The sequence below is a fragment of the Balaenoptera ricei genome, chromosome 8, assembly GCF_028023285.1.
Source record: "Balaenoptera ricei isolate mBalRic1 chromosome 8, mBalRic1.hap2, whole genome shotgun sequence".
Lineage (NCBI taxonomy): Eukaryota > Metazoa > Chordata > Mammalia > Artiodactyla > Balaenopteridae > Balaenoptera > Balaenoptera ricei.
The window spans coordinates 8,540,493-8,566,380 of NC_082646.1; the positions used below are offsets into that span (position 1 = coordinate 8,540,493).

A 25,888-nucleotide genomic window follows, 5' to 3' on the forward strand; every position below is an offset into this window, starting at 1 on the left:
TTAAGGTAGAATATTTTTAATAAGTTTATATTTTTAATAATATAAACTTATAATATATAATAAGTTTATATATTAATATAAATAAGTTTATAAATTAATATTAATATAAAATAAGTTTATATATTTTAATAATATTTTTAATAAGTTTAAGGTAGAATATTTTTTTAATAAGTTTAAATCATAAGTCCATTATTAGACTTATGATTTGCTTTATTCACTTTGACTTCAGATTCACTTTTTGAAATGTCACTCACAATTATTTCACATAAAAGATGCCCAAAAGACAGAGAGTTTATTTGCCTTTCTCTTTTTTGCAATAAAAATTATAAAATTTAAAAGTCCTATGTCCATTGTCACTGAATGGGGAAAGAGGGAATAAATTAAAAAACAGGAGAGAAAAATTTTTGAGAAAAAAAAAACATACATCAAATTCAGATTGTTCTCATCTCTAATTGTTATACACAACTAGAAAAGTTAACAGCAAAACAGATGGCCACTGAGGCTCAGAAACTCATTTTATCATCTTCTCTTCTGCTTCATCCAGACATTTTCAATTTTGTCAAGACTCAAAGTACAGATATAGACTCAAAGTACAGATATAGAAGACTCAAAGTACAGATACAGAAAGACAATAAATGAGATAATCACAAAGATTTCTAATAATCTCTTCTAATCAGAGCAGAGCAAAGTGAGAGAAACCTTACCAGTCTGACTGATCATTTTTAAAGCAACATGCTCCATGTGGTTTACAGCAAAGAGACAAGTTTGGAAGCCAACTTTCAATCTTGGTGCCAAGCAGAGTGAAACAATGGTCATGATCTAATTATAGTGATAGCTGTTATTATGTGGGACAGTCTTTCTTTTCAGATTACACATCTTATAAACTTTAACATCTTTTCATAAATAATCTCTCAGGGTTGACTTTAAGTGAAGGTTGAAATACTAACAGTTGATTTCAGATTCTTATTACAGATTTTTCAAAGTCCGTCTGTGTGCAGAAGCAAAATTATGAATGGCGACTCGAAGAGTTGAGTTCCCTTCAGGGATATCACAGGAATTGATGACTGAATGTAGTGCCCGGGTATATGCTGCAAATAAAGATTTGCACAGTGGTGAATGAAGTCAGATTCTAAACAATTCTCCCAACCTTTTTCTATTAGTACTGTTTCTCTGCCCAGTCTCACAGGAATTAACTTTAACCCATTCACTGAATAAATATTTACTGAGTACTTACCACACGCCAAGTACTCTGTGATTATAGAAACAAAAGATAAGGGAGAGGATGGACACAAAAATTAAATTGCAGTGTAATATTTCCAGACCAGAGGCATATACAAAATGTCATCACAGAATGAAGTTTGGAATGAAAGAAAAACTAGGAGAGGATGGAAAAGATTTCCAGAAGTGGTAACATTTAAGATGGTCTTGAAGGATTAATAAAAGTAAAGGAAAGAAGGCATTCTAGGCAAAGAAATGAGTGTGTGGGGTGCAAAGGTATAAAAAAATGTGGCATGTCCTGGCAGTAGCAAGTTCGATAAGGCTAGAGGGTTGCCTGGAGCCAGAGAGAAAATATGCCAAATATGACATGCATTTTGTACTGTAATGGTAAGTCCTACAGGTTTGATGATAGGGGAATGGCACGATCAGATTTGTGTTTTTAAAATATAACTCACAGGACTGATAAGAAACTCATATCACAGGGCAAAAGGAATACAAATACTTGCAGTACTTTCAGTGTGTGTATGAAGCCTATATAATCTCTACAGTATGTAAATCAATATATTTAAGAATGGACAGGAAACAGAAATATTAGTCTCAGCAGGAATGACTCATCTTCTCTAGCTGGGATCCCTGATAAAGATAGAGTTTATATTGGTCCTCATTTCCCTCAGTGATCCTTAGCAGAACTGAAAGTCTAATGTGGATATCTACACATTATAAATAATATATATATGTGAATATAAATAATAAGTCTATGTTAGATAAGGCCTAACTTAGATGGCCGTAAGAGGCAAGCTCTAATATTCTTCATTTACAGGAGGACCTGAAACCCTAGTCTCACTACTGTGGAGTGAGCTAGAAATATTTCCCCAGCATAAATGGAGACAAGAAGATAACAGATCTCAAAGAGAAATATAATTCACTATAATTATTTTTATTGCCTCAGTTGTTTTGTAAAGGGGGTAGAATAGTCTCTGATATATACTAAGCCCTTAGTCAATAAATGCTAAATTACTACAATCACTACTTCTACTGTTGTTGTTTTCTTAACTGCCACCAGGCCCCAACCATTCCTTTAAGAGACTTACCTTTGTGGTTTTTATAGAAAATACAATTGTTGGCACAGGTATCAGGATGAGCATCCCAAAAATCAGGACCACAGCAGCATAGTGGAGGTAAAGTAATATTATACAGCTGCATTTTCTCCTGGATCTGGGCTTTTAAAGCTTCTACATATCTATAAAAATACAGTATGACCAGGCAAAGTGAACCACTAGGAAGAGAATGAGTGTGAGTCCTTATTTTACTACCAGCTTTAACTGTTAAACTATTTCATATCTCTGTGCCTCAACTCTTCCTCTTTGTCCTGGGAAGCAGCACTAGGAAAAATGTAGTGCTATTCCAGAGAGGTATTAGGCAATCAAGAAATTTGATGAAGTTCTGTACTCCCAAAAGTATGAGAAGACACAGTCAACTCTTTTTTAAGGAAAATGAGAACACTGACTTCCTAACACGTTTCCTCTAGAGCCAAAATTTCACACAGAACGTTTCAAAGTACCTTTGGTATTCCTTTTCTTTCTGTTGTTTTTCTCTGGCTCCTTTTACTTCCTCAAGTTGTAGCTGGGCTAGTATCTCACTCATCTTCTCCCCTGAATATGGCTCTTCACGAAAGTTCATTCTTAATATCCTCTGCTCTTCAGCATAACGTTGCTGCTCTTTCTTTTTCTTAATTCTGAGAATAAAATCATAACGTGGTTAGGAATTTCGTAAAATCATTATTTAGAATTAGCTTCTAGATCCAAATAACTCAAGAAATTCCCAGAAACAGGGAAGTCAGGAAATCAGTTTAACACCCCTAGAAAAGCCTCAAAAACTCCTGCTGGCTGATTTGAGTTTATCCCGTAGTTCATGTATACACATAGCCTCTTGAATGGAAATGACCAATGGTTACTACTAAAAGAGTTTTCCTGTAAGAATTCTAATACAAGAACTTTCTCAGGTTAAAACTACAAGTAGACAGGGCTTCTGCTTCTGGCTAAAACGGAGTAATAGGGACTGGGCTTGCCCTTCCACCTTAAACAACCAAATAGATAAATAAACAAATCAACCCAGAAATCAACCAGACCAAATACAAGAAAACAATGGTTTTCAAGACACTAGATATTAGGCAGCAAAAGACAGTGATCCTTGACAGATGGAAGACAAATGAAGTGAGCCCTACAAGTGCCCAAGCTTACTGCCTCAGAAGTTTCAAGGCAGCAGCACAGGGAGTTGAGGTGGAGCCTGGGAGACTCCCTGAGTTGAGGAGATGAAGCTCAAAGTCCAGGGACACAAAAGCAACTAGAGCTCCTAAGACAGAAAACCAGGGAGAGAGAGCTGCTCAGAGAGAGGACCCTAGAGATCTGCAGAGGGTCTCCTTCTACTACACAGCAGAGCACTGTGCATGTACGTGAGGAAATGATTTGGGGCCAGGGACAGAACCATCCGAAAGAATAACAGGGAACAGTGTCCTGTGCTCACACAGAGCACAGAATAGAGCCTGTTCCCACCAGTCAAGACTTAAAAAACTCATAATGCACAGGACATTGGGTAAAGTTTTCAGAAAGATTTTACCTCAGTGGTGGGAAATAATGATTAGTCCTAGACTGAGCACTGCTCCAGACACACCCAACATTGTAACAGCAAAGCCCCAAAGTAACTTAACTGCATCCCCAAACAAAGCTCAGGAAAATTTATAAGAATACAAAGATATCCAGTAACCAACAAGGTAAATTCACAATGTTGGACATCTAATCAAAGATAAGATGCAAAGAGGCAGGAAAACACAACTCATAATGAAGAGAATAATCAATCAATCAAAATCAACCTAGAATGGACAGTAATTAGAATTAGCACAGAAGGACATTAAAACAGATAGTACAACTATATCCTATATGTTCAAAAAGTTTAGACATAAAAAAGGCTGAAATCGACTTCTTGAGATGAAAACTACAATTTCTGAGATGAAAAATACATTTGAGAATAAGCTTATATATTAAAGAAGTGGAATTAATAATAGGTGACCTTCCAAAACAGAAAGCACTAGGCCCAGATGGGTTCACCAAACAATTAAGGAAGAAATTATACCAAATCTCTTCAATCTCTTTCAGTGGGCAGAAACAGAAAGAATATTTCTTAACTCATTCTATGAGGTCAGCATTACTCTAATACCAAAACCTGACAAAGATATTACAAGAAAACTACAACTAATATCTCTCATGAACAAGAGGCAGAAATCCTCAAAAATATTAGCAAGTCAAATCCAATGGTGTACATATATTACATTCCACAACCAAGTGGAATTTATGCCAAGAAAGCAAGCCTGGTTCAACATGAAAAAAATCAATTAATGTAATAGATCACGTCAATAAGCTAAATAAGAAAAATCACAAGATCCTATAAATAGATACAGAAAAAGCATTTGACAAAATCCAATACCATATAATCCAGCAATCATACTCCTTGGTATTTACTCAAAGGAGTTGAAAACTTATACCCACGCAAAACCTGCACATGGATGATTAAAGTAGCTTTATTTATTTTATTTACTTATTTATTTATTTATTTATTTATGGTTGTGTTGGGTCTTTGTTGCTGTGCACGGGCTGTCTCTACTTGCAGTGAGCGGGGGCTACTCTTCGTTGCGGTGTGCGGGCTTCTCATTGTCGTGGCTTCTCCTGTTGCAGAGCACGGGCTCTAGGTGCGCAGGCTTCAGTAGTTGTGGCACATGGGCTCAGTAGCCGTGGCTTGCAGGCTCTAGAGCTCAGGCTCAGTAGTTGTGGCACACAGGCTTAGTGGCTCCGCGGCATGTGGGATATTCCCCGGCCAGGGCTCGAACCTGTGTCCCTTGCATTGGCAGGAAGATTCTTAACCACTGCGCCACCAGGGAAGCCCTAAAGTAGCTTTACTTATAATTGCCAAATCTTGGAAGAAACCAAGATGTCCTTCAGTAAGTGAATGGATATATAAACTGTTGTACATCCAGACAATGAAATATTATTCAGTACTAAAAAGAAATGAGCTATCAAGCCATGAAGAGACATTGCACATAAATGCATATTACTAAGTGAAAGAAGCCAATCTCAAAAAGCTACATACTGTATGATTCCAACCATATGACATTCTGGAAATAGTAAAACAATGGAGAAAGTGAAAGATCAGTGGTTGCCAGAAGCTGGGGTTGGAGGGAGGGAAAGAAGGGTGAAAAGGCAGAGCATAAAGGACTTTTAGAGTAGTAAAACTATTCTGTGTGATACTATAATGATGGATACATGTCATTACACATTTGCCCAAACCCATAAATGTACAACACCAAGAGTGATCCCTAACGTAAACTATAAACTTTGGGTGATAATGATGTGTCAATGTAGGCTTATCACTTGTTAACAAATGTACCACACCGGGCGGGGGGATGTTGATAATGGGGGAGGCTCTGAATGTCAGGGGACAGGGAGTACATATGGGAAATTGCTCTACCTTCCTCTCAAATTTGCTGTGAATCTAAACTGCTCTATAAAAATAAATTCTTTATTAAAAAAATACACTGGATGGGATTACCAGCAGATTAAATGCTGCAGAACGAAATCTGAAAGCATAATGATAGAAATTATCCAAAATAAACCACAGGGGAAAAATCCAAAAAATTAAAAGGAACACAAAAAAGCAGTTAATCCAATTAAAAATGGGTAAAGGACTTGAATAGACATTTCTCCAAAGATGATCTATAAATGACCAACAAACATGAAAAGATGCTCAATATCACTAATCTTCAGGAAAATGCAAACCAAAATCTCAATGAGGTATCACCTCATACCACATTCACAGCAATATGAATACGTTTATTTATTAACACTACTGAACTGTACACTTGAAAATGGTTACAATGGTAAATTTTACATTATGTGTTTTATACCACCAAAAAAAAAAAAGACATGTCACATAAATATATAAATGAACAAATGGAGGGGGAAAAATGAAACAAAGTTGTTTTTAGACATACAAAAACTGAAAGAATTCATCCCTAGTACAGGCATAACCCAGAGATACTGCAGGTTTGGTTCCAGACCACTGTAATAAAGGGAATATTGCAATAAAGCAAGTCACATGAATTTTTTGGTTTCCCAGTGCATATAAAAGTTCTGTTTACACTACACTGTAGTCTTTTAAGTGTGCAATAACACAATGTACATGCCTTAATTAAAAACTCATGCTATTGGCAAAATGGCACCAGTAGAACTGCTCAACACAGGGTTGCCACATACCTTCAATTTGTAAAAAATGCAATATCTGCAAAGTGCAATAAAACATAGTGCAATAAAACGAGGTATGCCTGTGTATCCACAACTAAAAGAAATGTTAAAGGTTGTCTTTCAGACATGAGCAAAGTGATACTTTAGGTAATATATATAAGATTTTTCTTATTAGTTAAATCTCTTTAAATAATAATAGACTGCTTTAACAAAAATAACAATGTATTTTATATATAAAAGTAAAATGTATGATAATAGCATAAAGGTTGGGAAGAGAGAAATGGAAGAACATTACTTTAAGATTCTTATATTAAGATTTTTATACTATATGTGAAGTAGTATAATATCATTTGAAGGTAGACTGTGAAAAGTTAGAGATGTATGACATAAATCCTAGAACAACCAATAAAATAACAAAAATGTCATAGTTAACATGCCATCAAAGGAGATGTAATAGATATAAAATTATAAAAGTAATTCAAAAGAAGGCATAAAAAGAGAAAAAGAGGACAAAGAACAGATGGGACAAATAGCAAGATAATATACTTATATCAAACCCTACCAAAAATCACATTAAAAGTAAATGATCTAAACATCCCAATTAAAAGGAAGAGACTGTCAGATTTGACAAAAAGTCACAACCCAACTACATGCTGCTGACAAGAAACGCACTTTAAATATAAAGAAACAAATAGATTAAAAATACAAGAAATACAAAAGATATGCTAGCACTAGTTAAAAGAAGGTTGGAGTAGGTATATTAGTATCAGACAATGTACATTTCAGAGCAAACAAAATATCAGAGATAAAGATCACTTCATAATTATGGAGTCAATTAATTGAGAAGACCTAACAATCCCAAACAGTTATGTATCTAATAAAAGAGCTTCAAAATACATGAAACAAAGACTGATGGAACTTCAAGGAGATACAATAAATCCATAGTTACAGGCAGAGATTTTTAATACCCTCTCTCAATTATTGATAGAATAACTAGGCATAAAAATGGCAAAGATATGGACTTGATCAACATCATCAACCAATTTGACCTAATGGACATTTATAGAACACTCCACAACATTTATAGAATAGCAGAATACACATTTATAGAACAAGAGAATACACATTCTTCTATTATAAGGTTATTGGACTTAGAACATTTACAAAGATAAATCATATTCTGGGCCATAAAACAAGTGTCAGTAAATTCAAAAGACTTCAAGACATACATAGTACAATAGAATTAAATTAGAAATCAATAACAGAAAGATCCTTGAAAGATCTCCAAATACTTGGAAATTAAATAACACACTGCTAAATAACCTATGACCAAAGAAGAAAAAAGGGGAAATTAGAAGGTATTTTGAACCAAATGAAAATGAATTTATTGAATGTGGCTAAAGAGTATTTAGTATGATATTTATAGCACTAAATGCCTATTTGAGAAAAGAAGGAAGGTATCAAGTAAATGTCCTAATCTTCTACCTTAAGAAACTTAAAAAAGAGGAGGAAATTAAATCTAAAGTAAGCAGAAGAAAAGAAATAATAGAGATTGAAGCAGAAATCAATGAATTAGAAAACAGAATTAAAAAAATTAATGAAACCAAACACTAGGACTTTGAGAAGATCAATAAAACTGATAAATCTTGAGCTTATCTAATCATGAAAAAAAAAAGACAGAGAGAAGATACAATTTTTAAGATAAAAAATAAGAGAAATGAAACTACTACAGATTCTACAGATATTAAAAGGATAATAGGAGAATACTAAGAATAATTTTATGCCAATAAATTAGACAACCTAGATGAAATGACAAATTTGTTGAAACAAACTACTAAAGCCTCATCAAGAAAAAAATAACCTGAATACCCCTATTTCTACTATCAATGTTGAAACTGTTGTTAAGAACATTTCCACAGTGAAAAGTCCAGAAACAGGGACAGTCACTGGCAAATTCTACCAAACAGTTAGGGAAGAAATAATGCCAATTCTACATAAACTCTTCCTCCCAAATACTCCCCAGCTCATTCTATGAGGCTAGCATTTCCCTGAAAACAAAACCTGTCAAAGATATTACAAGAAAAGTAAAAGCCAATATCTCCTAGAACATAGATGTAAATTCTAAACAAAATTTTTAGCAAATCTTACCAAACAATACATTATAAATTTATTTATTTATTTATTTCTGGCTGCGTTGGGTCTTTGTTGCTGCGCGCGGGCTTTCTCTAGTCGCCGCAAGCGGGCTTTCTCTAGTTGCCGCAAGCAGAGGCTACTCTTCGTTGTGGTGCTCGGGCTTCTCATTGTGGTGGCTTCTCTTGTTGTGGAGCACGGGCTCTAGGAGCACGGGCTCTAGGCACGCGGGCTTCAGTAGTTGTGGTGCGTGGGCTCAGTAGTTGTGGCTCGCGGGCTTAGCTGTTCCGCGGCATGTGGGATCTTCCCAGACCAGGGGTGGAACCCATGTCCCCTGCCTTGGCAGGTGGATTCTTAACCACTGCACCATCAGGGAAGTCCCTCAAACAATATATTAAAAGGATAATACATTATTACCAAGTGGGGTGTAACCCCAGGAATGCAGGACTGATTTAACATTCGAAAATCAAACAATGTTATTCACCATATTAGCAAACTAGAAAAGAAAACCTATGATTATCTCGCTAGAGAGGGAAAAAAAAATTGACAAAATCCAACATCCATTCCAGATAAAGATTCTCAACCAACTAGGAAGAGAAGGGAACCTAAGAAAAAACTATAGCTAACATCATACTTGATGGTGAAAGACTAAATGCTTTCTCTCTAAAATCAGGATTGTCCACTCTCATCACTTCTATTCAACATTCTGGAGGTTCTAGCCAGTGAAATCAGGCAAGACAGAGAAATAAAAGACATCCAGATTTAAAGGAAGAAGTAAAACCGTTTTTGTTTAAAGATGACATGATTACCATGTAAAAAAATCCAATGAATTAATAAGTGAGTACAAAGATCCATACCCCAAAATCAACTGTGTATTTCCATATACTAGCAACGACAACAACAAAATCAGCAATTGAAAATTTCTAAAAATACCATTTACAATAGCTTCAAAAATATGAAATACTTCAGGATAGACCTGACAAAAAATGTGAAAGACCTATACACTGAAAACTGTAACTGAGAAAAATTAAAGGAGAGCTAAATAAATGTTCCTGGGTTGGAAGACTCAATATCATTAAGATGTCAATTCTCCCCAAATTATCTATAGATTCAACACAATCCCACTCAAAATCCAAGAAGGTTCTTTGGTAGAAATTGACAAACATTTTAAAATTCATATGGAAATGCAAATGGCCTAAAATAGCCATGGCGACTCTGGGGAAAAATAAACTGGAGGGCTAACACTACCTGATTTCAAGCATTATTATAAAACTATACCAATCAGAACAGCATGGTATTAGCATAAAGATAGACAAATAGATCAGTAAAACAGAAAAGAAAGTCCAGAAATAAACCCACACATATAAGGACAGCTCATTTTTTTTAACATCTTTACTGAGATATTATTTGCATACCATAAAGCTCACATGACCATAATGTAATTTGAGAACATTTTCATCATCCCCAAAAGAAACCTTGTACTCATTAACAGTCACCTTCCACCCACTCCCACTTAGCCCTAGGCAAACACTAATTTTTCTGTCTCTATAGATTGCCTGTTCTTGACATTTCATATAAATGGGATCATACAATATGCAGCCTTTCATGACTGGCTTCTTTCACTTGGCGTAAGTCCATGTTGTAGCATGTACTGGTACTTCATTCCTTTTTGTTGCTGATATTCTACTGTATAGATATTATCTGTATCTATATATTTTATTTATCTATTCATCAGTTTATGGACATTTGGGATGCTTCCACTTCCTGGCTATTTTGAATAATGCTGCTATGAACATTTGTGTAAGTTTGTGTGTGGACGTACATTTTTAGTTCTCTTGGGTATACACCCAAGAATGGAATTGCTGAGTCATATGGTAACTCTATGTTTAACCTTTTGAGAAATTGCTATACTGTTTTCCAAAGTGATTGTACCATTTTACATTCCCCACCAACAATGTATGGGACTTCTAAATTTTAGACATCCTCATCAGCACTTGTTATAATTTGTCTTTTTTATTAGAACAATTCTTATGTGTGTGAAGTGGTATCTCACTGTGGTTTTGATTTGCACTTCCCAATAACTAATGATGTTGCATATCTTTTCAAGTGCTTATTAGCCATTTATATATTTTCCTAGGAGAAATGTCTAGTTAAATCCTTTGTCTACCTTTTAATTGGGTTATCTTTTTATTATTGAGTTGTAAGAGTTCTTTTATATATTCTGACTACAAGTCTCTCAACAGATATATGATTTGCAAATAATTTCTCCCATTCTGTAGTTGTTTTTTTCACTTTCTTGATGGTTTTTAACTTTGATGAAGTCCAACATCAATCTTCTCTTTTACTGTTTGCTGGACAACTGATTTTTGACAAATGCACAAAAGCAATGCAGTGGAGAAAGAATAACTTTTCAGCAAATGGATATCCACATACAAAAAAATAAACTTCAAACTATATGTGAAAATTAACTCAAACTGGATTGCGGACCTAAATGTAAAACCTACAATGATAATCTTTCTAGAAGAAAACAAAAAAGAAAATTTTTGTGACCTTGGGTTAGGCAATGATATCTTAAATATGATGCCAAAAGTACAACATATTTAGTCATTCAGGAAATGTAAACTAAAACCACAATGAGATGCCACTACATACCTATTCAAATGGCTAAAATGAAAAAGACTGACCATACCAAGTGTTGGTGATGATGTAAGGGAACTTGAACTCTTACAAGTTATATTACTCTTGCTGGTGGTAATATAAAGTGGTACAACTACTTCGGAAAGCCTTTTGACAGTTTCTTTAAAAAATGAAATATATACCTACCATGATGATCCAGTCCACTCTCAGGTATTCACCCAAGACAAAAGGTAACATATTTCCAAAGACCTGCACGTGAATGTTCACTGCAGCTTTATTTGTAATAGCCAAAAACTGGAAACAACTCAAATGTCCATCAAACTATGAATGGATAAACAAATTGTGGTATATCCATACAATGGAATACTATCCAGTAACAAAAAGGAATAAACTCTTGGTATCATAACAACAAGGACAAAATAATTACTCTGAATAAAAGGAGCTGGGCCCAAGAGTACATGTTGTATGACTCCAGAAAATGCAAACTAATCTATAGTGACACAAAGCAAACCAGTGGTTGCCTGGGGAAAAAGGTGGGGAGGGCAGGAAAGAGGTGCTACCTAGGGCATGAGGAAACTTTTGAGGATGATAGATATGTTCACTATCTTGACTATGATAGTCGTTGTGTGTGTGTGTATGAGAGAAGACATCAAAGTTTACACTTTTATATGTGTAGTTTATTGAATATCAATTATGGTTATTCAAAAAAAAACACCTACTTGCAGAGAGGAAATGAGTTGCTCAGTGAGAAAATTGTCAGAAAACCTAATTTAAGAGCTTTTGTTAAGAAATATAATTACTTCAAGGCTAGAACTTATATATTTTGATAATGTCAGTTGCTAAAAATTACTTTGAAACAAATGAGCTATTGTTTTCTGAACAGTAGTGTGAGGTCAATTCATACTCACACCTCTTCAATAAAGCATGAACTGCTGAAAATTCTGGGCTTCTATCCATTTGTAGCAGGTTATTTGCTCCAGGGGAATTATGGGCTTCCTTTTACTTAGATTAACACAGGTATATACTAAAACCCAGGAAGCTGTCTTATAAAGGCTGAAAGATCAGGCACTGGAAAAGCACAAGAAACTTGTATTGTATGTGCAACTAAGTCCATCCAGATTATGACAGCTAATCTCTGGCCACCTCTAGCAGAGTGACAAGGCCACTTTGAACAAGGATTTTCTTATAACTGTTCTGCCACACTTGCTGTTCTTTCTTGAGCTACAACTGTAAGTCTAAGTTGAGTATTACTCAAAGAGTATAGAACATAAATATAGCTTTTATGGTATGATTCAAACTCAAGTACAATATAAAGTTGTAAGAGGGCAGAGGTAAGAAATCTCACTATTGTCACTTGGGCAGAGAGATAATGTTTTTATAACTAGCAAGGATCAAGATTTAAAGGCATATAAGGTTGTGTACTAGGAATGTGAGAAAGGTAATGTGGAGAAGAGCCACAAGACACATACCTCTTCACAATTGACTTTTTTTTTTGGCTGTGCCGCAAACTATGAGAGCTCTTAGTTCCCCCGAACAGGGATCGAACCTGTGCCCCCTGCAGTGGAAGCTTGGAGTCCTAACCACTGGACCACCAGGGAATTCCCCAAAATTGACTTTAAAATACACGTCGCTGTGCTCTCTTAAAATATAATGCATGAAATAAGAGAATAAAAGGAAGAGATTAAAAGAGTACAAAAGTTTAAAGATAAGCCTAAGATCATAGGTGCCCTTGGCTAAAGATCGTCTTATATAAAGATCTTATTCCAAAGAGAGCCAGTAAAAAAAGTAAATGTTTTTAGGACATTCATATTTGATTAGTTCAATAACTCCTTAGCTTGTGAAAAAGGCGAATGTGAAAAGATTTTTCTGTAGATAAGAAATTAAAGTGAGGTTTTCAATAGTGAAACAAATGGAGCCAAGTGAATTACAACAGAACAGCTTAGTTACTGGTATAATTCTCTATACCATTTATTCTCTATACCAGTAAACTAAGAGCTAAGGAAACACGTCAGCATTGTTTCTCAAATGCTGGTAACAGGACAATTACTAGAAATGATGGAATCAGCCCTTTCCCCCTTCTCCCCCATAGCTACTCCTCTCCTCACAGTCAAACATCTTAAGGGTTGTCTAGCTTTCTCTCTCTATTTCCTGATCTCCTCTCCCACGCCAATATGGCTTATTAAGACCCATCAATCACTCCACCAAAACAAGTCTAAGGTCAGTGGTGGCCTACAGGTTAATCCATCTAGCATTTACATTCTCAACAGGGGCAACATTGTACCTAAGGCAGCAAAAATTGATTCAAGGGAGCAAAATATCTTAGATATTAAAATAGTTTGGGGCTCTCCAAAAAGTCATAGTACATAAGCAGAAATACACTACCATCTAGGCATTCTCCATATCTTACACTATGCCTTCTTCCCAGGTGACTTTACGCATACCATCTGCTTCAGTTACCACCCACTACCACCTGTAACTCATTAAGCTACAGTTCCAGCATAGACCATTCCTCTGAGATTCAAACCTACTTAACTACCTGCCAATTTGACATTCCACTTGAGTGTCTCAAAGGTATTTATCTGGGAAAAGAATCCGCAGCTTTGGTCAGATTCTCAGGTTAAGAACTACTGCCATACAGTAGTTTCAGAAAGGATCATAAAAATAAAAAATGGCAAAAACCAACTAAAAAAGTTGATATAAACAATTATTCTATAAACAAGTTTATTCTTCTCTGATGTCTTTAAAGCTTCTTGCATAAATATACCTTTTAGCTGACACACAATAGAAACTAAACTAGGTTGGAAATCAACATGTCAACATATCGGTTTTTCCCAGGGCACTGACGTGAATACAATTATACTGGTTCTCTGGTTATGCTAAAAGGTATTCTAAAACCAGTGTCAGACTTTCAGTAAAAGAGAGTAAGAATACAAAACACTGCAAATTGATTTGTAAACTTGCTACACTGGGTGTCTGCATAACTAAACAACAAGTAGATGTCAATATTTACATTTTGAAGAGAATCCTGAAAAGAAAGTGATATCACAGGCAAACTGCATTAAAAATATGTTCTTATAATTACAACAACAACTCAAAAACTCTTGTTAGCTATCTTCCATATAAAGTCACACCACTAATCCTTTACAAAGTTAAACCAAGATAGAGACCTAGAACTAAAATCGAGGGCTATCTTTTTGGCTCTATGGATTCATACTTCTTGACCAATCACAGAAATTTGCCAACACTAACACTATCAAATAAAAGGAATTCTGCATCCAAGAATAAGAAATAGATTTATTTCAGGAGTTAAAAGAGGTGCTCTGTTAGGTGGTGGTGATGGGATGAACTGGGAGATTGGGATTGACATATATACACTAAGAAGTATAAAATAGATAACTAATAAGAACCTGCTGTATAAAAAAATACAATAAAATAATATTCAAAAAAAAAAAAGAGGTGCTCTGTTAGAAAAATAACTTCTCAAGGAGATGACAGAAATCTTCCTCTTTGGTACAACGTGATTAAGGTCTCATCTAGCACAGTCTAAATCTTTGCCTGCTGATCCTGTTTTTCTGTTCAACTTTTTTTCTCTGTCTCTCTGTTTCTTGATTCTGATAGTATTCTTCCTTAGTGATTTCTCAAATCATTACTAAAAATAACTTAATATTTCCTACTGGACACTCTACTTAAAGGATTTCCTTTAAGAACTTCAAATCCAATATGCCCCCAAACTAAACTTATCCTCTCCACCTCCACCTCCTTCCTGGAAAATGTTTCATAGTACCCCATTTACCTGGTGGCCTAAGCCATAAACCTGGGACTTATCCTTGAATTCTCCTCTGACAATATTTTATTAATTCTACCTCTTTTGCTCTTAAAACTGCCTCCTCCTCGCTGCCTTCCTGGCCCTGGCTTATAACTTATTGAAGTTACAGACTTCAAAGTGCTTAGGTGATGGAGTCAAATAAATCTGGGATTGAATCCCAGTTCTGCCATTGCTAAGTGTGATCTTAATCTTAGGCAAATTACTTAAACTCTCTGGGGCTCATTTTCTCATCTGTAAAATAAAAAGAATAATAAAATTTACCCCATACGGTTATTGAAGTAGGCAAATGAGCTAATGCCTCTAAAACACCCAACAGTATGTCTGGCATATTGTAAACACTCAATGAATGGTGGCCGCCACTACCCTGCAGGACTGTATATCAATTAAATGATACAATAATCTATGTAAAGCATTTAACATGCAGTAAGGGCTTAATATTTAGTAACTTTTAAAAATTAATTTCACCTTTCATCTTCTGTATAAGTATATTACTTCAGTAATACCCTAACATCTAGTCTTAGCCATTTTATCTATTCCTCACAATGCCTCTAAATGGCTGTTTTCAGGATAAAATCCAAATTCCTTCTCATGACATACAAAGTTCTTTATGATCTTTCCTCATTTTGAAGGTTTACTTCTTGCCATTCCTTTAGCTCCAATCACATCCAACTCAGAAGTGTCCTATTCTTTCATGAGTTACTGCTTTTACAATGCTATTCTTTTTGCCTAGAATTCCCATCTACTCTTTTCCCCAATCCAATTCCAATTTTGTCTCATACTACTTCTTCTAACCCTTCACAACTCAGCCCAGGAAGCCTTCCCTGTCCTCGAGAAAATGGACCCAGCACCAGCAGCAGCAGCCTTGGCGCATGTCCTGGCCCTGGGCAATTTATATCCCAGCGAGGCTTCCTGGGGGACTGACTTCTCTCTTTTTTTTTGTGATTGAACAGCTCTGCCCCATGGGGGGCCTTTTTCACACTTGAGTTCGAAACACAGTCTCCGTGCTCTCAGACATTCTTGTAATTTTTTCCTTCTAATGACATAAGAAGGAAGATTTTATTTTACTGATATTTTACTTGATTTTTTACATTTATGTTGATGAAAGAAATTAGTCTGGGGCTTCCCTGGTGGCGCAGTGGTTGAGAATCTGCCTGCTAATGCAGGGGACACGGGTTCGAGCCCTGGTCTGGGAAGATCCCACATGCCACGGAGTGGCTGGGCCCGTGAGCCACAACTACTGAGCCTGCGCGTCTGGAGCCTGTGCCCCGCAACGGGAGGGGCCGCGATAGTGAAAGGCCCGCGCACCGCGATGAAGAGCGGTCCCCGCACCGCGATGAAGAGTGGCCCCCGCTTGCCGCAACTGGAGAAAGCCCTCGCACGAACCGAAGACCCAACACAGCCAAAAAAATAAATAAATAAATAAATAAAGTAGCTATAGAACGCAGCTTTCTTTAAAAAAAAAAAAAAAAAAAAAAAAAAGAAATTAGTCTGTAACATTGCTTTCTTGTAATACCCATGACAGGTTGGTATTAAGGTTATACCGTCTTCTATAATTATCTGGGAAGTATTCCCTGTTTTCCATTCTCTGGAATATCTTATATAAAACTTGGTATTATTTTTTCCCTTAAATATTTGGCAACTAACATTTATTGAGCATATACTACACGCCAGATTCTATACTAAGCTCATTTACTATGTTACCTCATTTAATCCTCACAGCAACTTTCTAAGGTATATATCATTATTATCCCTGTTTTATAGAGAAGAAACTGGGGCTTACAGAAGGTAACTTTCCCAAAGTCACAGAGCTGGTAGGCAGCAGAACTGGGACTTCAACACATGTATCCCCATGTTCTTAATCACTTGCTATACTGTCTTGTAATACTTAATATATGGTATTATGATTACCTATTCATTTATCTGCCTCCCCATTAGTCAGTGAAATCTATCTAGTAAGATCCTTGAAGGGTGGGATCATGTCTTCCATTTTTTGCACCTCTTAAATCTAGCATCATGTCTACCAATTAAAAGATGCTCAATAAGTAGCTGCTAAGTGAATGAATGAAAACATATCATTTGATTCTTAAAACAACTGGGTGAGGTAAAGTGGTTATTATCAATCCAGGTTCAGAAAGCAGGTATATGTTTACTTTAGAATGTTGCTAAAATGGCTTCTGTCTTTAAGTTAAAACATATAACCCCCATGCAAAGAAGGCATACATGATTTAGTTTCTTCAACAAGGAAAAAGCAAAAAATAAATTTTAATTACTTGCAAACTGTCAATGACAACAGATTTAATGTTCTGATACCATCTGTAAGACAGAGACCTTCATATTTTTTCTGGGGTCAAGAGTATAAATCCAACAAGAAAAAGATTATCTAGTGAGAAAATGGCAATAAAACAAAAGCCTTAAGCAGAAAAGCTTTCAAAGAAGGTCAGCAGTATAGCTAAAGAAGAATTCCCCACCGACTATGCCATGTGGTAGGGATGTCATAAGAAGATTTAAGGTAGACATAAAATACCCACAGCAGGGATGTCCTGGCTTCAGTTAAATGAACTGAAATTTCCATTCTGTCTTTTGCCTGATGAGTCTGTAAAAACGCTTATATATGGGCACCACAGAACTGAGATTTTTTTTGATGTAGATCAGATCATAATTATGGCAAAATAACTAGGTTATAGTAAGACAAATCTGGACTAGATATAAGAATGAACGTCCGAGAGCCAATGTCTTTATGTTCTGAAATTGTTATTTGGGAGATTATATCAATATAACTACAATCCTAAAGAATATTAAGAATAGAAAAGATCCTTGAAATATTTAAATAGAATTCTGCCTAAAGGATACCCTAGACAACCTCATGAGGATTCTTCCAAGCCTCTCTCTTCTAACCCCAATCCAAAATACACATACACACACACTTTTTTACTGCAGCAGTTTTTGTCAAGTTGCTTTTAGGACAAGAGTATTATAACATATCTCAAAGGGGAAAAAAAATGTGAGAATAAAAACATACCAAAGGAACTATTAAACACCTCACAGGAAAACTATTCTCACCAGTGGACTGCCACATAAAAATTTCAGAAGTCTTTGTACTCTCTATAGCAAAACAAACAAGATATTCAGCAAGGGGTCCCTTACAATGTAGATATTGCTTAGGCTCCCAAAGTCAAATATGCTAAAGATAAAAAATTGAAATGCAGAAAGAATAGAAAAAAATGATTTACTTCCACCAGTGAAAGACAATTCTTTTTTCTTTTTAATTTATGTATTTATTTATTTTTGGCTGCGTTGGGTCTTCATTGCTGCGTGCAGGTTTTTCTCTAGTTGTGGCGAGCGGGGGCTACTCTTTGTTGTGGTGCACGGGCTTCTCATTGCGGTGGCTTCTCTTGTTGCGGAGCTCGGGCTCTAGGCGCATGGGCTTCAATAGTCATGGGACGCAGGCTCAGTAGTTGTGGCTTGCGGGCTCTAGAGCACAGGCTCAGTAGTTGTGGTGCATGGACTTAGTTGCTCAGTGGCATGTGGGATCTTCCTGGACCAGGGCTCGGACCCATGTCCCCTGCATTGGCAGGTGGATTCTCAACCACTGCACCACCAGGGAAGCCCAAAAGACAATTCTTAAACATCTTGGAGTGTTTACTTTAGTCATTTTGTTCATCATCATTGTTTTTGCAAAAAGCTTTGTTTCCATTGAGTCCATAGCTTGGGAGCAGTTCATGGGTGGTTAAGAAGCTGCCCTGGGGAAGGAGGCACAGGCTCAGGCAGAAGGCCCAAGGACAGGGGCCTGCAGCAGTGCCCCTCATAGGCCACTGGGTCTTCTTATTTCACTTGGAATATTTACATTTATGCTCATGAGAGAAATTAGTCTGTAAGTGTTGATTTCTGGTAATGTCCTTCTCAGGCTGGTACTAAGATTATGCTGGCCTCTACAATTATTTGGGAAGTATTCTCTGTTTTCCATTCTCTAGAATAGTTTATGTAAACCCTGGTGTTATTTTTTTCCCTTAAATATTTGGGATCCCCCAATGAAGACATCTGAGCCTGGACCTGAACTTGAATTTTTCTTTTAGGTAAGATTTTTTTTTTCAGTAAGTGATTTAATTCCTTTATGTGATATGGGTTTACTCAGATTTCTATTCCTTCTTGCATCCATTTTCAGTTTTTTATTTTTACAGGAGTTTGTCTATTTCATCAAAGTGATCAAATTTCTTAGTGTAAAGTTGTTCATAATGTCCTCTTATGAACATTTAATGTTTCTAGGCTCTGTAGTAATGGCTCCCTTTTCATTCCTAATACTGGTAAATGATGTCTTCTCTCATTTCGTTTCACTGATTAGTAAAAGAGATATGTCCCCAGCAAAACTAAATTTTCGGCTTTGCTGATTTTCTCCATTGTACATTTGTTTTCTATTTCATTGATTTCTATTCTTTCTGATTTCTTTCTTCCGGTTGGATTTGCTATTGTTTCCTAGCTTCTTAGGATAGCAAATTATAATGTCGATTTTTCAGCCTTTTCACTTTTTCTGATAATTTCAGTTGAGGCTGCAATGTTCCCTCTAAGCACTGCTTTAGCTGCATCTGAGAAGTTTTGATATGTTTTATTTTCATTCTTATTCCCTTCAAAGCACTTCCTAATTTCCACTATAATTTTATCTTTGAAAATGTACTTCTTACTAATTTATAGCTTAATATTGCTATAGAGAACATACTCTAGAAGATAACCCAGGATGTGATCAACTTTGGTAAACGCCATGAACACTTGAAAATATATTGTCTCCGTTCGGTGTTTTTATGAATGTTTTCATTTTTCTTAAGGAAATATCTAGCAGTAAAGCAGCTGGGTCATAGTGTAGGTGTATATTTAACTATATAAAAATACTAAACAGTTTTCTAAAGTAGCTGTGCTCTTCTCCTCTTTCACTTTAAATACATGAGTTACAGTTAATCTACACCCTTGCCACTATTTGGTACTGTTAAGTTGGGTTTTGTTTGTTTGTTTGTCTGTTTAAGCTATTCTAGTGAGTATGAAGTGGTATCTCATTGTGCATGGAGTGCATATTTTAAGATCCTATTTTTTAAATTTCAGACTTTCTATTTTATTCTATTTTAAAGATTCCAGTTCTCTGGTGAAATTCTCCATATTTTCATCTATTCTCTCCATCTTTTCCTCTATTTACTTAAAAATATTAATCATGTGTTTTAAAGTCCTTGCCTGATAACACCAATATCTGTGGCATCTGTGAGCCTGCTTCTGTTAACTTGTGGTTATCTGGTCCTATCTCTTGACATGCCTAGAAAATTTTAACTGAATAATATTGTTTTAAAATTTTTTATAGGCTCCAAATTATGTTATCTATGACCAGAAAGAGTTTACCCTTTTCTCTGCTAGGCAGAGAGTGCAGCGTTCATCACTTTTATCCAATCAAGACACTTGAGCAGAAGCAAGAAGAACTACAATTCTGCAGCCTGTGGAAAGAAAACCACATTCACAGAAAGATAGACAAAATGAAAAGGCAGAGGGCTATGTAACAGATGAAGGAACAAGATAAAACCCCAGAAAAACAATTAAATGAAGTGGAGATAGGCAACCTTCCAGAAAAAGAACTAAGAATAATGATAGTGAAGATGATCCAGGACCTCGGAAAAAGAATGGAGGCAAACAAAGATCGAGAAGATGCAAGAAATGTTTAACAAAGAACTAGAAGAATTAAAGAACAAACACCTAGAAGAATTAAAGTGCACACGGAACATTCTCCAGGATAGACCACATCTTGGGTCACAAATCAAGCCTCAGTAAATTTAAGAAAATTGAAATCATATCAAGCGTCTTTTCTGACCATGAAGCTATGAGATTAGAAATCAATTACAGGGAAAAAAACGTAAAAAACACAAACACATAGAGGCTAAACAATACATTACTAAATAACCAACAGATCACTGAAGAAATCAAAGAGGAAATCAAAAAAACCTAGAGACAAATGACAATGAAAACACGATGACCCAAAACCTATGGGATGCAGCAAAAGCAGTTCTAAGAGGGAAGTTTATAGCAATACAATCCTACCTCAAGAAACAAGAAAAATCTCAAATAAACAATCTAACCTTACACCTAAAGGAACTAGAGAAAGAAGAACAAACAAAACCCAAAGTTAGCAGAAGAAAAGAAATCATCAAGATCAGAGCAGAAATAAATGAAATAGAAACAAAGAAAACAATAGCAAAGATCAATAAAACTAAAAGCTGGTTCTTTGAGAAGATAAACAAAATTGATAAGCCTTTAGCCAGACTCCTCAAGAAAAAGAGGGAGAGGACTCAAATCAATAAAATTAGACATGAAAAAGGAGAAGTTACAATGGACACCGCAGAAATACAAAGCATCCTAAGAGACTACTACAAGCAACTCTATGCCAACAAAATGGACAACCTGGAAGAAATGGACAAATTCTTAGAAAGGTATAAATTTCCAAGACTGAACCAGGAAGAAATAGAAAATATGAACAGACCAGTCACAAGTAATGAAATGGAAACTGTGATATAAAATCTTCCAACAAACAGAAGTCCAGGACCAGATGGCTTCACAGGTGAATTCTATCAAACATTTAGAGAAGAGCTAACACCCATTCTTCTCAAACTCTTCCAAAAAATTGCAGAGGAAGGAACACTCCCAAACTCATTCTACAAGGCCACCATCACCCTGATACCAAAACCAGACAAAGATACTACAAAAAAAAAAAATTACAGACCAATATCACTGATGAATGTAGATGCAAAAAGACCTGAACAGACACTTCACCAAAGATGATATACAGATGGCTAGTAAGCATATGAAAAGATGCTCCTCATCATATGTCATCAGGGAAATGCAATTTAAAACAACGAGACACCACACACTCCTATTACAATGGCCAAAATCCAAAACGCCGACAGCATCAAATGCTGACAAGGATGTGGAGCAACAGGAACTCTCATTTATTGCTGATGGACTGCAAAGTGGTACAGTCATTTTGGAAGAAAGTTTGATAGTTTCTTAGAAAAATGAACATCCTCTTACCATACAATCCAGCAAATGGAGTCCTCAATATTTACCCAAAGGAGTTGAAAATTTATGCCCACACAAAACCTGTACATGGATGCTTATAGTAGCTTTATTTGTAACTGCCAAATCTTGGAAGAAACCAAGATATCCTTCAGTAGGTGCATGGATAAATAAACTGTAGTACATCCAGATTTTAGAATATTATTCAGCACTAAAAAGAAATGAATTATCAAACCATGAAAAGGAATTTGAGGAATCTTAAATGCATAATACTAAGAGGAAAAAGTCAATCTGAACAGGCTACATACTGTATGATTCCAGCTATATGATATTCTGAAAATATTGGGTTGGCCAAAAGTGCCTTTGGTTTTTAAGTAAAAATAAAAGACACATTTTTTTCATTTTCACCAAGAAGTTTATTGAACAACATATTCACCCTTTTGTTCCACTACCTTCTGCCATTTTTCAGGCAACTTCATAATTCCATCTTCCCAAAACTTTTTATCTTTTTGAGCAAAGAACTGTTCCAGGTGCCTTTTACAGCTTCCAGGGAATTAAAATTTTTTCCATTAAGAGAATTTTATAAAGACCAAAATAAACGGAAATCCAAAGGTGCAGTGTCTGGTGAATGTGGCAGGTGAATCAGAAGTTCCCAGCCAAGCTGTAATAGTTTTTGCCTGGTCATCAAAGAAACATGCAGTCTTGCATTATCCTGATGGAAGATTATGCGTTTTCTGTTGACTAATTCTGGATGCTTTTCATTGAGTGCTGCTTTCAGTTGGTCTAACTGGGAGCAGTACTTGTTGGAATTAATCGTTTGGTTTTCCAGAAGAAGCTCATAATAGAGGACTCCTTTCCAATCCCACCACATATACAACATCACCTTCTTTGGATGAAGACTGGCCTTTGGTGTGGTTGGTGGTGGTTCATTTCACTTGCCCCACAATCTCTTCCTTCCGTTCCACATTAGTGTACAGTATCCACTTTCATCACCCCTCACAATTTGTTTTCAAAATGGAACGTTTTCATTACGTTTAAGTAGAGAATCGCATGCGGAAATACGGTTCAGAAGGTTTTCTTCGCTTAACTTATGAGGAACCCAAACATCAAAGCGATTAACATAACCAAGCTGGTGCAAATGATTTTCAGCACTTGATTTGGATATTTTGGGTATGTCGGCTATCTCCCGTGTGGTATAATGTTGATTATTCTCAATTAATGTCTCGATTTGATCGCTATCAACTTCAACTGGTCTACCTGACCGTGGAGCATCATCCAGTGAGAAATCTACAGCACAAAACTTTGCAGACCACTTTTGACATGTTCAATCAGTCACAGCACCTTCTCTATATACTGCACAAATCTTTTTTTGCATTTCGGTTGCGTATTTACCTTTCTTGAAATAATAAAGCATAATATGCCAAAAATGTTGGGTTTTTTCTTCCATCTTCAATATTAAAATGGCTACACAAAAATTCACCGATTTTCATAAGTCTTTTTTTAAATGCACGCTGATATGACAGCTGTCACATACAATCTAACAAACTTGTTTTGAATGAAGTTAAAGACAACTAAGTGCTACTAGAGCCATCTTACAGAAAAACCAAACGAACCTTTTGGCCAACCCAATAGCAAAACAATGGAGTCAGTAACAAGATCAGTGGTTGCCATAGGCTGGGGGAAGGGAGAGATGAATACACAGAGCACAGAGCATTTTTAGGGCAATAAAACTATTCTGTATGATACTACATTAGTAGATACATGTCATTATACATTTTTCAAAACCTATAATAATGTACAACACTGAGAGTGAAGCCTAATGTAAAATATAGATTATGATATGTCAATGTAGGTTTATGAGTTGTAACAAATGTATCACTGTGGTACAGGATATTGACAGTGGAGGAATCAGTCCATGTGTAGGGGCAGGGAGTAAATGGGAACTTTTTGTACTTTCTGCTTAATTTTGCTATGAACCTAAAACTATTCCCAAAAAAAAGTCTATTAAAAAAACATAGCTCTTAACCATCTTTTAATACTACGACCCAGATCAAAAATAGTTGTTTGCACTATGGATAAGAAGGTAAAACCACTGCTTGATTATTTCTAAAACCTAGCTTCCAAAATCATCTTAACTGGTAATTTAAGGCTCACAATGAGGATCAAAGAACTTACTTTTCAATTTTCTTCCTTTGTTCTTTTTGCCTTTGCTGTTCTTTCACTTGTTCTCTTTCAATATCCATGAAGAGTCGTCTATATCTCAGGTACTGCTTTTGACGCTAAAGAAAAGAAGTTAAAATTGTTAAGATTCCCCTCTCATAGGACTTTCCAAGAAAGGAAAATATCCTTGTGCCATAGACAAGAAAACTATATGATACAAAAGTCACAGGGAATTAAGTCCTTAATTTCCTTCTATTTATGGTGACTCAGGATAATATCACATATAGTAAGAGATTTATATTTTCAAGCACATAGCTATTAGATGTAACAGACAAATCAGAAAAAGAAGTACTAATTTAGTTTGCCCTTAGCATGGTCAGTTGTCAATAGCACTTGAGGAAATGATTATATTTAATATGATAAGATACATACTATATTTACTCTGTGTTCCCAAGTAGTAAGTACCACAGAAGCAGAGCCAAAGAAAGAATGTAAGAGGTATTTTATAACAGAACAACGTCACTTTAACTTTTCAAAATTAAAACCACACTACAAAAGCACACTCTAAGCCTAGCCTAATATGGTGGGGAGGAGGGAAGATTGAGGAATATCAGAGCATCATACTTTTAAAGGGAACAAGTATAATAAAAGCAAATGCTGGGGCTTCCCTGGTGGCACAGTGGTTAAGAATCTGCCTGCCAATGCAGGGTACATGGGTTCGAGCCCTGGTCCGGGAAGATCCCACATGCCACGGAGCAACTAAGCCCATGTGCCACAACTACTGAGCCCACATGCCACAACTGCTGAAGCCCACGTGCCACAACTACTGAAGCCCACGTGCCTAGAGCCCATGCTCCACAACAAGAGAAGCCACCGCAAGGAGAAGCCCGTGCACCGCAAGGAAGAGTAGCCCCTGCTCGCCACAGCTAGAGAAAGCCCGCGCGCAGCAACAAAGACACAACGCAGCCAAAAATAAATAAATAAATAATAATTAAAAAAAAAAAGCAAATGCTACTACCCTGTGTGTGATCTGTTCATACTTCCAAATTTATATATTCTCTTTTTAAGGGCACAAGCTACTCAAAGAGCACTAGTATACACACAGACATGTTTTTGTCCTTAGAGTAGCTTGTGTCTTTTTGGTAAAAATTATTAAAACTATAATAACAGTTCTCAATATTGAGGATACATCACAATCATCTGTGGTGTTTTTTTAAAACAAAGATGCCCCAAACCTACCTAAGATACTGATTCAGTATATCTGCTTTGGGTCCTGGCATTTGTATTTGGAAAAAAGCTCCATGTCTGATTCTGGTGCATGGCCAGTGTTAAAAACTGTTCATTTAAACTAACTTTAGATTGAAAAGGAAAAAAAGGAAGTCACAAATTAAAACTCTTCCTAAAATTAGCTATTATGGCAAATATACACTAACTGAAGAAACTCACTAGGATCACCTCTCTGATTTCACATCAAGGTACCCTAAATCCTAGAAGCTTAGAAGAGAAGTTCAACATATTAAAATGAGTCAAGTAACTTCTGTGCCTTTATCTATGGAATTTGTAGTACTAGCTCTTAATGTGTTAGGAC

General features: G+C 36.0%; 1 protein-coding gene across 7 annotated transcripts in view; it reads right to left on the reverse strand.

The window, feature by feature from the left end:
* Positions 1-288: 288 nt before the first annotated feature.
* The window catches only part of CCDC15 (coiled-coil domain containing 15), a 54,245-nt gene continuing 28,645 nt past the window's right edge, over positions 289-25,888 (reverse strand). For 6 of the 7 annotated variants that reach the window (XM_059929251.1, XM_059929255.1, XM_059929253.1 and 3 more), the window contains 4 exons: positions 24,316-24,419; positions 2,780-2,953; positions 2,310-2,458; positions 289-1,088 (listed from right to left, as the gene is read on the reverse strand). In XM_059929251.1, coding sequence (XP_059785234.1) covers positions 967-1,088; positions 2,310-2,458; positions 2,780-2,953; positions 24,316-24,419 — 549 coding nt within the window. In that variant the 3' untranslated portion in view covers positions 289-966. The remainder of the gene's footprint in view (positions 1,089-2,309; positions 2,459-2,779; positions 2,954-24,315; positions 24,420-25,888) is intronic. The other variant, XM_059929256.1, reaches the window with a different exon arrangement.